General features: G+C 50.3%; 3 protein-coding genes across 3 annotated transcripts; 2 read left to right on the forward strand and 1 right to left on the reverse strand.

Moving 5' to 3' along the window:
* The first annotated feature begins 167 nt into the window (after positions 1 to 167).
* On the forward strand, positions 168 to 2,766 carry c17h1orf50 (chromosome 17 C1orf50 homolog). The gene is made up of 5 exons (XM_040203679.2): positions 168 to 374; positions 659 to 774; positions 857 to 943; positions 1,261 to 1,392; positions 1,752 to 2,766. Exons 1-5 carry the CDS (start codon positions 326 to 328, stop codon positions 1,935 to 1,937), a joined length of 570 nt encoding a protein of 189 aa, XP_040059613.1. The 5' UTR covers positions 168 to 325; the 3' UTR covers positions 1,938 to 2,766.
* Positions 2,738 to 6,720, reverse strand: ap5b1 (adaptor related protein complex 5 subunit beta 1). Its single transcript, XM_040203677.2, has 3 exons — positions 6,195 to 6,720; positions 5,139 to 5,936; positions 2,738 to 4,987 (listed from the first exon to the last, which is right to left on the reverse strand). The coding sequence occupies exons 1-3, from the start codon at positions 6,330 to 6,332 to the stop codon at positions 3,077 to 3,079; spliced, it is 2,847 nt and encodes a 948-aa protein (XP_040059611.2). The 5' UTR covers positions 6,333 to 6,720; the 3' UTR covers positions 2,738 to 3,076.
* Positions 6,627 to 13,238, forward strand: nuf2 (UF2 component of NDC80 kinetochore complex). Its single transcript, XM_040203678.2, has 13 exons — positions 6,627 to 6,995; positions 8,324 to 8,398; positions 8,544 to 8,620; positions 8,731 to 8,792; positions 8,882 to 8,979; positions 9,732 to 9,805; positions 10,212 to 10,305; positions 10,383 to 10,445; positions 10,606 to 10,743; positions 10,823 to 10,963; positions 11,300 to 11,475; positions 11,975 to 12,110; positions 12,208 to 13,238. The coding sequence occupies exons 1-13, from the start codon at positions 6,873 to 6,875 to the stop codon at positions 12,331 to 12,333; spliced, it is 1,383 nt and encodes a 460-aa protein (XP_040059612.1). The 5' UTR covers positions 6,627 to 6,872; the 3' UTR covers positions 12,334 to 13,238.
* The last annotated feature ends 242 nt before the right edge of the window (positions 13,239 to 13,480 follow it).

Genomic DNA, 13,480 nt, shown 5'->3' on the forward strand with positions numbered 1-13,480 from the left:
GCGCCCGAAAACTCACACGAGTAATCATGTGAATATACTATTGAATATACTTGTTAAAATTGTCCCATTGTAATTCATTTGCAAAGGAATGTTTCACGTTGCAAACATACATTTATCACGTTAAAAAAATATCCAACAAAGCTTTTTATTTATTATTTCCTTACAGGCACATATTAGGTCTACCATCAGTTCAAAATGGGACGGAGATTTAGGACCCCGTCGAACCTCAGGTAGGTATTCACTATTCAGCCTGTTAGGAAACCAGCAGTCGGAGCTTTAAATATCCTCTGTGACAGGCGTTTGTCGTGAAAAGGTAAAGAAGAAGATGGAAAGGACGGTCAGCCTCCCGAATCAGCCCGACAGAACCACCACGGGTAAGAGAAGCGTGTCCCGTCCGAGCCGTTATACGTGTCTACGCTGTCAAACCGTCCCTGCGGTCTCAAAATCACCTCGCAAGGTGTCTCGCAGAGCTGCCCGTCGCTGTGAATGGGATTACACTCCCTCAGATGAACCAGCTCCACTTCCCGCACTCCTCTTATTCATAATGGGTTCAGAAGTGGTCGTAGGAGCAGCTGTCGTGGTCGTGCAGTAAGTCACACCATGCGTTATACAATGGTGACGTAACTGTACTCGTGCGTGTGTGTTTCTCCTTTGACAGTGACGCTGGTTGAGAGCAGCAGCGCCCCCAGCGGGGTGGAACTGGTCAGCTCCTACCAGACCACCAGGGTGGGAGACCCCATGGACCTGGTGGCCTTGGCCACGCAAGTACAGCGGGTACGGACTGACACTTACGAGGATTCTTTCCAAGCTCTCCGCTTCTACACGACCATGACTGGATTCTTTTTTTTTTATTTAGGGGGACGATTTCACTAAAGCCAACGCTTGCAACAAACTGACGGTCATCGCCGACCAGATCAGGTACCTGCAGGAACAGGCGAGGAAGGTGAGCGGTGAAAACTCTTAATACATGCAGCTATTTTCTTAACATAGATGAGTTTAAACAACCCAACATGGATTCTTGTGGAGTGGGATCTATTCAACAAAACCAAAGTGGTCATGTGATCATAACGCCAATGTTCACACCTGACGAGATTCCCTCCTGATAATAATGCACATTTTGACAGGAGAGCGGATGAAGACTATCTCTCTGATTACATCTGGTGTAACGTGGCCCTATGACACGAACACCGCATTTAACGCGACACATTGTGACAAAAACAGGCTTTGGGTCCAGCGTTCATATTTCTTCTCTCTTTTCAGGTTTTGGAGGACGCTAAAAGAGATGCCGACCTCCACCACGCTGCCTGCAACATAGTCAAAAAACCCGGCAACATGTACTACCTCTACCAGCGGCCCTCCGGACAGCAGTACTTCTCCATCATCTCCCCGAAGGTCAGGATTCTACCGATGCGTGTGCACGTGAACGTGCACCAACCAGACGGTTGACGTAACACAAACACAGTTTAAAGGTCACGTGACTGAGAGGAGAGCCGATAGCGAGCAGGTGGACAAAAACACAGGCGGGTTAAGGCTGGATTTGACCGGTTGCAGTATGTTTGTCGATATGGAGTTTGTGAAATACAGGGAAAAATGAGTTTTTAATTATTTTTGTGAATTGCAAACATTCAGAAGTTTGGTGGTTTTAGTTGCATATTCAATTGTATCAATTATTCAGCTTTTTTGTCAGAAAAAGGCCGTTTTCCCGTCTCACCCTCGTGGCCTTGCTCCCCCCTCCCCTCCCTCTCCTGAAGGAATGGGGTCCCAGCTGCCCGCACGCCTTCACCGGCGCGTTCAAGCTTCAGCACGACATGTCCTGGACCCCCGCGGAGCAGGTGGAGAAGAGGGACGCCGAGATTGCCATCATGGACAAACTTCTCAGCCAGCAGACCACCCTGCCGCCGCACACAGGACCCAACTTCAGAGGCATCTCTGAGTAGGAGGGGGGGGGTCACCAGTTAGTCTTAATGGACGTGAGTCCGCACATGCAGCCAAAGCGTCTCGCACTGACTCAAGGAGAAGCGGGTAAACTCGATCCCGACGGTGACGGACATCCAAACAATCGTTTGTCGTGGTGTCTCAAATCTTTTAAATATGTAAATGAGCGTTATCAAATACAAATGCAGGGAAATAATTTGTTTAAAGCTTTTGATTTGGTTGATGAAGGTTTTAGCTGAGGGGATTTGGGATATTTCTTCTGCATTTACTCCATGAATCAGATATGAACAGCTGTTCAAAAAAAATGGTCGACATTTTTTGTAATAACTGATAACGTACAAGTGAGGCTGTCAATGAAACGTGAACAGACGTGATGAGGAGGAACGACACTACAGTTTGGTGGATATAAGAGACAGTGGATTTATGAACGTGACTAAACATGAACCAATACCATCAAACATTCAAACCAATTACGACCAAGGATCTTCGTCTTTAGTCTTTAGAAATGTGTGCCTTATTTATGGGTAACTTTAGGGACATTTATGGGTCTACAGATGGAAATGAACACCGTATTAATAGAAAGACACAGTGTGGCACACTGGTTAGCCTCCACGTGGACACAGTCCATTTGAATTTATCCAACTGGTTCCATCTACATTTAGTAGAGGACAAGATTTAGAGTCTGCAGTTTTATGTTGACAAATAACATTTGCTGCTATGCAATGATTTTTTTAAAGGAATTGTTCATTGTTTACATCTTTTCTCTGCTTCTCTTTTCAACATGTTACAGCTTCCAACAGCATAAAAAAATAAAAAGCAACCATATAAAAACCATGTGTCTCACAGGCCGTTGACTTTTATTAAAGAGGTATTAGTACGATCATTATTAGTACTATTAAGTATTAGTACCTCATCCAACAGGAGGATATTACAACTTTGGAAAATAAATGACACCATCTATTCACACATCTGTTTAATCAAGAAAATTAAAATGCAATAACTTTATTTTGAAACATCTTCAGCAATTTAATACAAGGAGCAATACTAGTTATTAAAGTGGGACAAAAGAGTTCATGATTTGTTTTTTTAAAAGTCCGCTTTTTAAAATGATCTTTTTCTAAAAGCGAGCCACCGCGCTGCATCACGGGGGGGCGTCGCCCCGCGAGGACGTGATTGTCAGTAAATAGGAATTTAGGTGACTCAGAAGCCGCCAGTCATCTGTGGCTATGTGGAACTGCGCGGGTTCCCCGGGTCGTATCCTCAGCAGCACGTGCGCCCGCGGCGGGAGGAAGATGAGCACCTTGAACTCGTCTTCGTCGGACCGGTCGGACACGAGGAAGGGGAGGAAGTGTTCCGCCACCAGCGCGCTGAGCGGCCCCTCCTTCGCCTGGCAGCAGAACAGGCTGGTCGCACAGTCCTCCTGGTCCTCCGCGCTCATCTCCCCCCAGAGGGCCTCGAACAGGACCGGCCCGCCGCCGCGGCCCCAGGCCCGGGGGGCGGGGAGGGGCGCGAAGGCCTGCTGGAAGGCCACGTGGACCTGTGGCAGGACGGTGAACCAGGAGAGGCCGTCCTCGGCGGTAAAGATGGCGCTGGCGTGGAGCGTCGTGGGGCGGGGCCGCCTGGGCTTCAGTCTCAGCGTGACCTCGGCCGCCGCCCCCCCCCTGAGCAGCCGCGGGACGCTGACGTCGGCCAGCTCTTCGTAGTGGGCGTCCGTGAGGCCGAAGTGGAGGCGGATGCTGAAGAGCTGGTCGAAGCGGGGGTCGTCGTCGCCGTCGATGTGAGTCAGCCGGTAGTCGATGGCGACCTGCGAGGCGAAGCCGGGGTCATCGAACTGCGCTCGGTATTCTTCCAGAGCCGCGCGAGCCTCCGCTGGGAAAGTCCCACTCTGCCTCAGGTCGCCCGCCTCAGCAGCTGGCGGCGCGGAGCGGACCTCCGTCAGCCCGATTAGCGACTTCTCCGTCCGGTGGACGGTGAGCGCGCTCGCCAGACCCTCGCTCTCGCCTACTATGCAGGACAGCGATCGCTTCTTGACCCGCCGCCCGCCGTCGGCGGCCAGAACGCCGGCCAGCTTCTCCCTGGACAGCGTGGTCAGCAGGGTGTAGTAGAGGCGGGCGTGGTCCTGGATGTCCGTGTCGCTATAGCAACGGCTGAGATGCTGCAGGACGTCGGCCAGGGGGATGAACAGCGAGTCCAGGCCCGGGTGGACGAGGAGGCGGCGGCACACCGCCAGCAGGCCGTTCCCCAGGCGCCAGGCGCCGCCAGCGCACGGGGAGCGAGGGGGCGCGGCGATGACGCCAGACAGGAAGCGGACGGTGCGGTGCTGGGTGATCGCCCCCTCCTCCGCCACGCGGGCCAGCGCCTTGAGGTGGTAACCCAGCCCTCGCCAGGTGAGACTAGCGGGCGGGGCATTGGTGATGACCCCCTGAAGGGCCCGCAGGAATCCCACCGCCCAGTCGGACTCGGCGAGCTTCTCCTGGACCCGGTCGGCCAGGTTGATGGCGTGCGGCGCCAGGTGAGCGTGGCGGAGGTAGAGCTGGCACAGCTCCTCCGTCAGGCTGCGGCAGTAGCGCTCCACGTGGCAGAAGTAGAACAGGAAGAGGAACACGGCTCTGAAGGCGGTGACGACGAGCTCCCGGCCGCCGCCGCTCACCACGACGCGCAGCAGCGAGCCGACGTGCTCGTAGAGGTAAGCCAGCCCCCTGCTCTCCTCCCCCTCCCCTCCCTCCGCCTCCTCCAGGTAGACCAGAGACAGCAGGTTGAGGCGGGCCAGCCCCGTGGCGCCGTCGTCGAACACGGTGGGCGCCAGGGCCGAGGCGAGCCGCGGGGTCAGGAGCACGGGGGGGGCCTCGTCGCCGTCGGCGCCGCAGCCGATCGGCCGGTTCTCGGGGAAGTGCAGCAGGCAGTCGACATGGAAGAGCTTCTCGGGCGCGCTCAGCAGCGGGTGCTGGGCGAGCACCACCAGCCGCTGGAGGAGGAAGGCCTCGTCCTCGGCGCTGAACAGGCTGTCGGTGAACGCGCACTTCAGCAGCAGCGTGGCGTGAAGGAGGCACACCTGGAAGCAGAGGAACAACGGGTCACGGCGGGGATGTCCACTTCCTATTGGATCATCAAAGTGATCAACAGAAGACCGCAAATAAATACTCATAATCCTCATTTCATCTGAGGACCTGAACAATAAAAGGACACGAGTCGGGGACACACACCTCGCTCGTGCCCAGCAGCCTCAGCAGCTGAGCTCTGAACACGGCTGGAGGGACACCGGGCACCATGGCAACCACCTCCGTCAGTCGATGGAGCAGCGCGGCCTGGCACAGAGGAGTGAGGAGGTAGGACTCCTCCAGGAGGGAGGACAGGACCGACCGCAGCTCCTTACAGTCGGGCCCCGTCTGCAGGGTCGGCACGGTGCCCATGGGCCCCAGGGCGAGGGACGACAGCGCCGCGGAGCAGTCTCCGTCATCCACCGGGCCCGAGTCCAGCTCCGCCTCCCACGCCACCCACGCGTTGCCTCCCAGGAGAGCCTTGAGCTGCTCGCCGCCGGCTCCCGTGTCCCGGGCGAGGCGATACACGGCGTTCCTCAGGACCAGAGCGTGGAGCCCCGCGTAGGCCTGGTGGAGCCGGGAGGTCTCTCGCTGGCGGAGGCCGCCCAGGAGCTCGAGGCGCTGGGCGAGGAGGCCCGGCGAGCAGGCTTCCAGCTCCCGCAGGCAGTCGCACGCCGCGGCCCGGGGGGAGCGAAGGCCGTCGTCCCCGCGCAGGTCCCCGGTGTCCTGGACCAGCTGAAGGAGCAGGTCCAGGAAGTCCTGCGACGCACGGGAGCGAGTGGCGACGCAGGAGGCGCAGACCAGCACGGCGGTGAGGGCCACGAGGAGCTGGCAGCGGAACTGGACGGACTTGGGGGGACACTGGGCCAACACCGACATGAGCTCCATGGCCGTCTCCTCGCCCACAGCGGCCGAGGGACACAGCAGAGACGGGTGCTCGCACAGCGGGGACAACAGGAGGACCTGCGGTGGATGAAATGGAAGAGTTATGGACTCGAACCAGGCATTAAACATTCCACGGTGTTTTAACCGCTGTCAGCTACGCAATTCACAGCTGTAAGAAAAGGCCGCTTATTGACATAGAAGGAGAAACGGTCACGTGGTCTGGGAAGCTGTTGCCTGACGTCACCAAACGTCAAACACACGCGCACGAGGCTCCTGACAGCCGCGCCTCGTTCGCGGAGGTGAACGCTGCACATTTCACTCGTGAGCGGTGGTTACCTTCGCACCGAAGCTGGCTCGGTCATCCCGCAGCTCGCGCAGCAGCTCCGCGAGGAAATCCTCAGCTGTCGTCCCGGAGAGGAAGCGAGACGGACTGCGGGAGAAAGCGGAGATCCTCTCGGCCCAGTTCGCCGCCATTATCCGTTGGTTTACAAAACCGTGGACGTAGAAATGATCCGGTCAATCACTCCGTCCGGAGGCATTGCACACAGCAAGCGTTGACTTACAAAATGTGACTCAAAGCCCCACCTCAGCATCCAGGGACACACAAGTGACTTCCGTGTTTTGTCACGTGCAATTGGCCAAAAAACAAACAATATCAGGGCACATCAGCGCCCCCTACAGTTTTGGAGTGTCGATTAGGAAGATGAAATCCAAGTTCTTGAACAAATTAAACATGCTATACACTATCGTGCACTTGTTTTGTTGTTCATTCGTAACAAAATGTGCTGAGAAGACACCCAAGCATGACGCATTTCACCCCTTCTTACACGGCCCGTGCGGCAGAGGGCGCTGCCGGGTCACGTGTCACCTGGTCAGTGACAGAAGAAGCGTGTAAGGACCAATCACATTTGAGACATTGAAATCAACAAGGAAGTCGTTTTTAAGGCGCCAATTTTGTGTCGTCGCCGAGAGGTTTCTGTGTCTTTCTATGTTTGTAACTAGTGAAGCGCAGCAATGTCTGAAAACACCTTCCCCATCTACACTGCCGACGCGATAGTGAATTTCTACCGAACCGAAGTCCTCACCGGTCAAGAGGCCAAACACTTCACGAAGAGCGACTTGACTCCGTCCCCGAAGGTACCGTTCCGCTCCCGGCGAGAGCCAGACGATGAGGAGACATGGATGCTCGTTAGAAAGTTACGGGGGCGCGTTACACAATTCTTATATATATATATATATAATATTTATATTTATTATAACAACACAAGGGATGCAGGGAACTGAACTGAGGAGTTAATTTGCTAGCTGACGTGAATATTAGCTAACGTTTTACATTTTAAATATACGTCATTCTTTTGACGACAAAGCACTGAAAGGCCTTTTTCCTCAAAGAAAGTCGAACGTAAAAACAAACAAAAGTTTTTCATCGATTAAATATAAACCAGTAACTTGTACTGTATCACTATGGCAACACGGACAGTGACAGGAAATAAAATAAAACTATTGCATTAAATGCAAACTGAATTTATTTATTTCAAACCGTGTGTCATTTCATTCACTTTGTACAAGCAGCATGTTTTTGTTGTGCAAGCGAATTCCGCGATTCTTATATATATTTTAATCCTATTGAAGACTGAGCCAAAGCTGTGTGTAAATTCAGTAGTTCCACTCACATATGCTCACATTTATATTGAAAGTATTGTTGTCATCCTGCTTGTCAACAAAATCCCTGTCCGGGTCTGTAGACTAATAATCAGTCAATTCACAATTTTGGGAATTTCAGTTCATAGTTGAAATCAGTAAAACAACAATGACGTTACAGGTTACACTGTCTTATCATATGAAAGTAAAAAGGATGTTTTTGATCTTTTAATTGAAGATTATTTTCTAATACTTAGAGTACTTATTACTTAATTTTCTGGATTAATCAAACTCCTTCGTTTATAAAATCAAAATAATGACAAGAAAAAGTAGATAAATCAGCTGGACACCACTTGTTAAATTTCCACCCAAATGATTTACCTTTTTAGTTATTTTTTATTAAGTTCACTACCAGATATGAACAAGTAAGGCAGCAACATGCTGAAGATCATATCTGAAATTATTAGAATTCTTCACTTGTAAAATTACCTTTTAAAATGAATCCTGAAAAAATGGTGGCAGAAGAAAAAAAATATTAATAATCCCTCATCTTTTCCTCATTCAATCTCATGTGGTTGTGGTTAATAATGATTATTAAGCAGCCAGTGTTAATAGAAGCAGATTACAATAATCAATAACCTCCTGAGGTTACAATTTACCCAGAAATCCTGTGGGAACCGGCTGCATACCTCAAGCCAGTTTCACGTCAACGACTAAGAAGTGGACCGGACCAGACGTTTGCCCGCTGTCTCTGACATGCCGATTGATTGTCGGCCATCTTTTGCCTGTCAACGTGGCGCTCACTTTCGCTTTCTCCCTCCCAGGCTGAGGCGGTTCAGACGCTGTACATGAGGGTGTTGCATATGCTGTATCGGTTCAGGCCCGAGTGTCACTCCATGGTGAGTACCGTCCGTCTGAGCGCGTAAGTCCGCTAAATGATCCAAACGCCACTGAGCAGTCAGACAAATTGCACAGCATGTTTACGTAGAGAATGTTGTCGCCCGTCCAATGTTTTAACAGCTTGATTTCCTTTTTTCTACGCAGGTTCCACTTATGGAGAACATTCAGAACCCCGTGTACCATGAGGGCACCACTGCTATCACCAGTGTCTACATACGCATGTGAGTTCTCTTCCTTCCTCTCCTCACCGATATACAGATATATACATAATATATGAATGATTTCGTGCTTTGTTGCGTTTTTACCGTCGCCGTGTGCCGTCTTCTTACAGGCAGCAGTTTCTGCCGATGTGTTTGGTGTACGATTTTTCACTGAACGACCTTTTAGCTCCAAGTGAGTTCAGGCTTTTTTTTGCACATTCTTCCGTCCAGGTTTTAATTTTTCCTGGTAGTGGATCACTTGTCTCCTTTTCCCTTTTCCAGAAAAACAGAAGACTCTGACTGTTCTGAGCGCCATCATGAACTTCCTTCACTTCAGGAAGCAGAGGATGGACATGATCTTCGAGAAGCAGACCAGATTTGTATGTGATATTGATCCACGTAGGGAGGGGGGTTTAACGCTAGAGGATAAAACCTGGAGTGGGCTTGTGTCACGTGGGTCAACAAGGACAATATATTTCCGTAACCCTGCATGATCCACTGTAAATACTCAATGACCTGTTACAGAATAGAATACTGTTGGCTGGACAGATTTATCGTGTGTGAAGTTCCCCTGGTTTTCCCGGTAACCGGGAAATAAACAAAACAAAGAAAAGAAGACGCTTTTATTGTTGTGACTGAAACCTTACTTTTAAAGGGCCGCTTCTCGGGCCTGTTATACCCACCTATGCTCACCTCTAAGACCCCGGATCAATTAACAAAGTCACACTAAGTCATTTTACTTTGCAGAACACAGAGGTGCCCGGCTGCCTACAACTCCACCCGTTAGTTTGTGTTATTGTGTCACTTTGGTGTTTTGAGTTCAACAAAGTAAAGGTCATTTTCTCAATGGAGAGCATAGATAACGGCCTCATTTTCATAGTTTTAATCAATGGTCTTAACCAACATGATCAAAATAAGAAATTCATTCATTCATTTTCTACACCTCTTATCCTCAGAGGGTTGGGAGGGGGGGGGGGCGGAGTCACTTATTATAAACCTAGACGATCAAACCTCCAACATACTCTCCTGATACCACGTCACAAATCCTCCTGGACATCTGTTTACCCAGAGCACCCTGTGTGTCTGTGTGCGGTCACAGACTGTGTGTAAGAGTTCCTCCCCCTGTTGACAGAGGGCGGACATGGACCGGCTGCAGACTTACTCCGGAGGCATCTTGGAAGCGGAGAAGAAGATCGAGATGCTGACGTAAGTAAATCCGTGGTGACGTCATCTTGTGTTTTAGTCGGTAAACGCTTAAAGATTCATTTCTTAAGGGACAGTTTCCCCCCAACTGCTTCCTTTCTACCAAACCACACCCACTTTTTTTGCTGCGCTTTGGTCGTGGCGAGACGACACCTTTGATCCTCCTCAGCGGAGCTGCAGCGTTTCCAGTTTGATGGAAAGAAAATAGTCCCATTAATATTTTAATTAAATCTTTGGATTATCTTCAGTCACTGGGTCATTATTTCTGCAACGAAACATTGATGATAAGGATTCCATATAGTCTCATCATGTTCAAGTGAAAAGCGACATCTCTAGTGCCGATATCTCCAAACATCTGCCGACTGGTTTAGAAATGAGAACGGCGTTTTCTTTCCCGCTCCCCGCTCAGGACCATCCCGCCGGAGCAGCAGGCCGAGGCCGACGAGCTGGCAGCCGCTCTCTCCGAGCTGCAGGCCACCAACATCCACGAGTACCAGGAAGTGGTAGGTGGTGATGAAACGTGTCCGTGTGTCTGTGTGTGCACGTGTACGTTACACTGTGAACCCACATCTCCTTTCAGGAGGCAAAGAACGAAAGCATCGCCGAGTGGAAAGCCAAAATCGCGGAGACGACCCAGAAACTGGTACGTGAACATCTGAGTCCATTCATCAAACGTGTTTGAACGAGAGCGGGTGGTACTTTGGCTCCAGCGTCCCAAAACCAGCTCAGAGGGAGAGAGAGAGAGAGTGATCAGAGGGACTGGATTGATAAGAGGCGTGTCCTGTTTGGGTGGTGTGCGTCAGGCCCAGGTGAAGGTGGACGTCTGCAGCCTGAAGGAAGACATCGGCAAACTGCGCTCTCAGATCGTGGAGTCTCCAGAGGAGCTGAAGGCTCAGATGGAGAAGATGAGGGAGAACGTCAAAAACATAAAGAACAACATCGTGAGTAGGAAAGAAAAACACGCTTGTCTCCAAACACCTGCTGGTTGTTCAAAATGTCGACTTCCTGTCTTTACTCCAGAAAGAGACGGACGAGCGCATGGTGGAGATACAGAACAGCGTGCAGAGTGTGACCCAGAATGAGGCTGAGATCCAGCACATGTACAACCTGCTGCAGGACCTGGAGAGCAGCATGAACAACACCAAGCAGCGGGTGGAGGAGGTACCGATCCCATCTGGTCCAACGTGAACAGGAACCAGCTGGATGCAGTTGTATTCTAAAAGATCTGCATATGGCAGAGCGAGGAGGACGACTACTGCACAGATGTTGCCAGGTTTAATGTAACCAGACTGTACAAGTCCAGTTGCACGCCGTGTTTCAGGACACAAAAGCTCGATGCGTTCTCATGTTAGCAGTACGGGCTGGTCGATGTGTGGTGGGAAAACACCGGAACCTTTTCTCTACAGATTGTCATCAGCATAGCTTCACTGTGTGTGTGTGTGTGTGTGTGTGTGTGTGTGTGCGTGTGTGTGTGTGTGTGTGTGTGTGCGTGTGTAGCACAAGGAGCTCACCGCTCAGTACGAGAAGAAGCAGAAGGAGCTGAGGAACCTGTGCGTGGAGGGGGGCCAGCTGAAGCGAGCGCTGGGCATGAAGCTGGACAAAGAGTCCAAGCAGAACATCCGCAGGCAGAAGAAGAGAGAGATGAAGGAGCAGCACGTTCAGGAAGTGCTGGGGTATGTTTCCCATGGCAACGCCCCACACCGGTCCTTCTGCAGCATCACGGAGGCTTTATCTTTACCTGAGACCCGTGCGGACCCAGATGTACCGAATAGTAGGACTACATGAATGTATTCTGGGTTGATCCTCCTAGTCGGCGGTCTGTGATAAAGTTCCGCTGTGAATAACTTAATCGACAGCAGGAAACATGGCAGCACCGCTGATACACTTTTAGTAAGCTCTGCTCTGACCTGATACATTCAGGCTCCCCTCATCCTGTGAAGTTAAAAAGTTGTATCTTGTCGATATGGATCCTCAATGAGCTGTAATCAGTACCTGATCGAGGATCTCCGTATTTATTATTATCTGGCTCTGATCCAATTCGGGAGCTTTATGCTGCGTTGCTCCTCTAGAATTCACACAGCAGCCAATGTGGTGACTGCAGATATCCCACAATCCCGTGTGTGTGTGTGAAACTGAAAGCCTTGACTAACCGCCGCGGCGCCGGTTCTCCAGGCAGTGCAACCAGATCCACCAGAAGCGCGAGGAGATGGCGGAACGCATCCAGGAGATCTCCGGAGAGACGCAGCAGCTCAAGGCCAAGATGCAGAGCCTGAGGGACGTGTGCAGCAAGGAGACAGCCAAAGCTCAGGTGTGTGTGTGTGTGTGTGTGTGTGTGCGTGCATGTGTGTCGCTTGGATTGACTCTACCAACAGCGCTTTGAGACCGACCCCCCTCCTTGTGTTCAGGCCCTGTACGACACACTGACGGCCTCCATGGACGAGCTGCACCGGAGGATCCAGACACACATCGTGGACCTGAAGCAAGACGTCTCCCAGATGTCCCGACTTTTAAACCCACCCTTTGACCTTTGACTTCTCTACTTACTCTTCCAACCTTTTGTTGCCTTTCTAACCGTCACTATTTAAAATGTTTCATATACAGTTGTGTACCACATAATAAATTTGAACAAAACAAACTGTGTTAGTGTACTTCGTGGCCAGGGGGCGTAAAGTCAGGATTATATTTTGATGTACCGTTATACTCTTAACCGTTAGTATAATAAGTGCAGAAAAGAGATCTATACCCTTTTCATTTTAATCTTACCAACTGGTGCTTTATTCTTTTATTTTTCAGTTGGTTCCCAAAAACTTCATGTTATTCTTTTACTCTGTTTCAACTGGTTATTTTTAAAAGTTCAGCTCTCCTTGATTCTGTGAGATGCATGTACTGGTAAAATATGTTATAACATTGTTTTGTGATAAAGCCGTGTCTCAAGTGTCCTGTATTTGACCCTGATGTGCAAAGAGCAGCATGATACAGAATGTTGGTTTGCAGCTGTGCCCTGAGAAGGGAGGGCGGTCGACTCGATCTCATCGACGCTGCAAAACAAAGGACTTCTGTTCGTGGCCTTGGTTCATATCTTATTTGGTGCGAAAGTTCTCGGATCCACGTTTTTACTTTATGTCAATTAATTGTGATTTGCACCGGTCACTGAGGAGGATCTTGTGTGTGTGTGTGTGTGTGCTACCCTCAGCTTCACCTGGGTTCTTATCTCAACCTGATTTGCAGCTTCTCGTAACTGGCACGGAGGATGGTCTTCATGTGTATAAAAACTCAGCGTTTTTACTGCTCGGGGACGCCATTACACCCAACGCTGCGATACGTGTTGGTGTGTTGGACCTCCTGCTTGCAAGCAATAGTTAGAGCCAGATATCTGCAGAGAATTGTTCATGTAATCTTTTTCTCTTCTAAATAAATGTTAACTTTTTGACTTTAATTGATCAACGTGTTGCGATCCTTCTCATCGATCCTTCTCAACTCGGGGGGGATCGGAGATCCTGACAATTCCCCAAAAGTTACTATGACATAAGTCCTCGTTTGCATATTTAAACAATTCAGAAAACACGTAGAATGTCGAAAATATTGTAAGTAATTAACCGGGTGGGTTTGATAGTGATACCTATTTGATTTTGCCATATTCACCTTGTAGTGTTTTTAAAGTATTATTTTACTAAACAT

The sequence above is a fragment of the Gasterosteus aculeatus genome, chromosome 17, assembly GCF_964276395.1.
Source record: "Gasterosteus aculeatus chromosome 17, fGasAcu3.hap1.1, whole genome shotgun sequence".
NCBI lineage: Eukaryota > Metazoa > Chordata > Actinopteri > Perciformes > Gasterosteidae > Gasterosteus > Gasterosteus aculeatus.

What these genes read in the sequence shown, in the direction of transcription:
- c17h1orf50 (XM_040203679.2), top strand. Translation starts at nt 326, where the DNA reads ATGGAAAGGACGGTCAGCCTCCCGAATCAGCCCGACAGAACCACCACG. An exon ending in TGCAGGAACAGGCGAGGAAG is followed by an intron (nt 944 to 1,260) that starts GTGAGCGGTGAA and finishes CTCTCTTTTCAG; the next exon opens with GTTTTGGAGGACGCTAAAAG. An exon ending in TCTCCATCATCTCCCCGAAG is followed by an intron (nt 1,393 to 1,751) that starts GTCAGGATTCTA and finishes CCTCTCCTGAAG; the next exon opens with GAATGGGGTCCCAGCTGCCC.
- ap5b1 (XM_040203677.2), bottom strand. Translation starts at nt 6,332, where the DNA reads ATGGCGGCGAACTGGGCCGAGAGGATCTCCGCTTTCTCCCGCAGTCCG. An exon ending in GAGCCAGCTTCGGTGCGAAG is followed by an intron (nt 5,937 to 6,194) that starts GTAACCACCGCT and finishes CATCCACCGCAG; the next exon opens with GTCCTCCTGTTGTCCCCGCT. An exon ending in GGCTGCTGGGCACGAGCGAG is followed by an intron (nt 4,988 to 5,138) that starts GTGTGTGTCCCC and finishes CTCTGCTTCCAG; the next exon opens with GTGTGCCTCCTTCACGCCAC.
- nuf2 (XM_040203678.2), top strand. Translation starts at nt 6,873, where the DNA reads ATGTCTGAAAACACCTTCCCCATCTACACTGCCGACGCGATAGTGAAT. An exon ending in TCCACGAGTACCAGGAAGTG is followed by an intron (nt 10,306 to 10,382) that starts GTAGGTGGTGAT and finishes ATCTCCTTTCAG; the next exon opens with GAGGCAAAGAACGAAAGCAT. An exon ending in AAAACATAAAGAACAACATC is followed by an intron (nt 10,744 to 10,822) that starts GTGAGTAGGAAA and finishes TCTTTACTCCAG; the next exon opens with AAAGAGACGGACGAGCGCAT.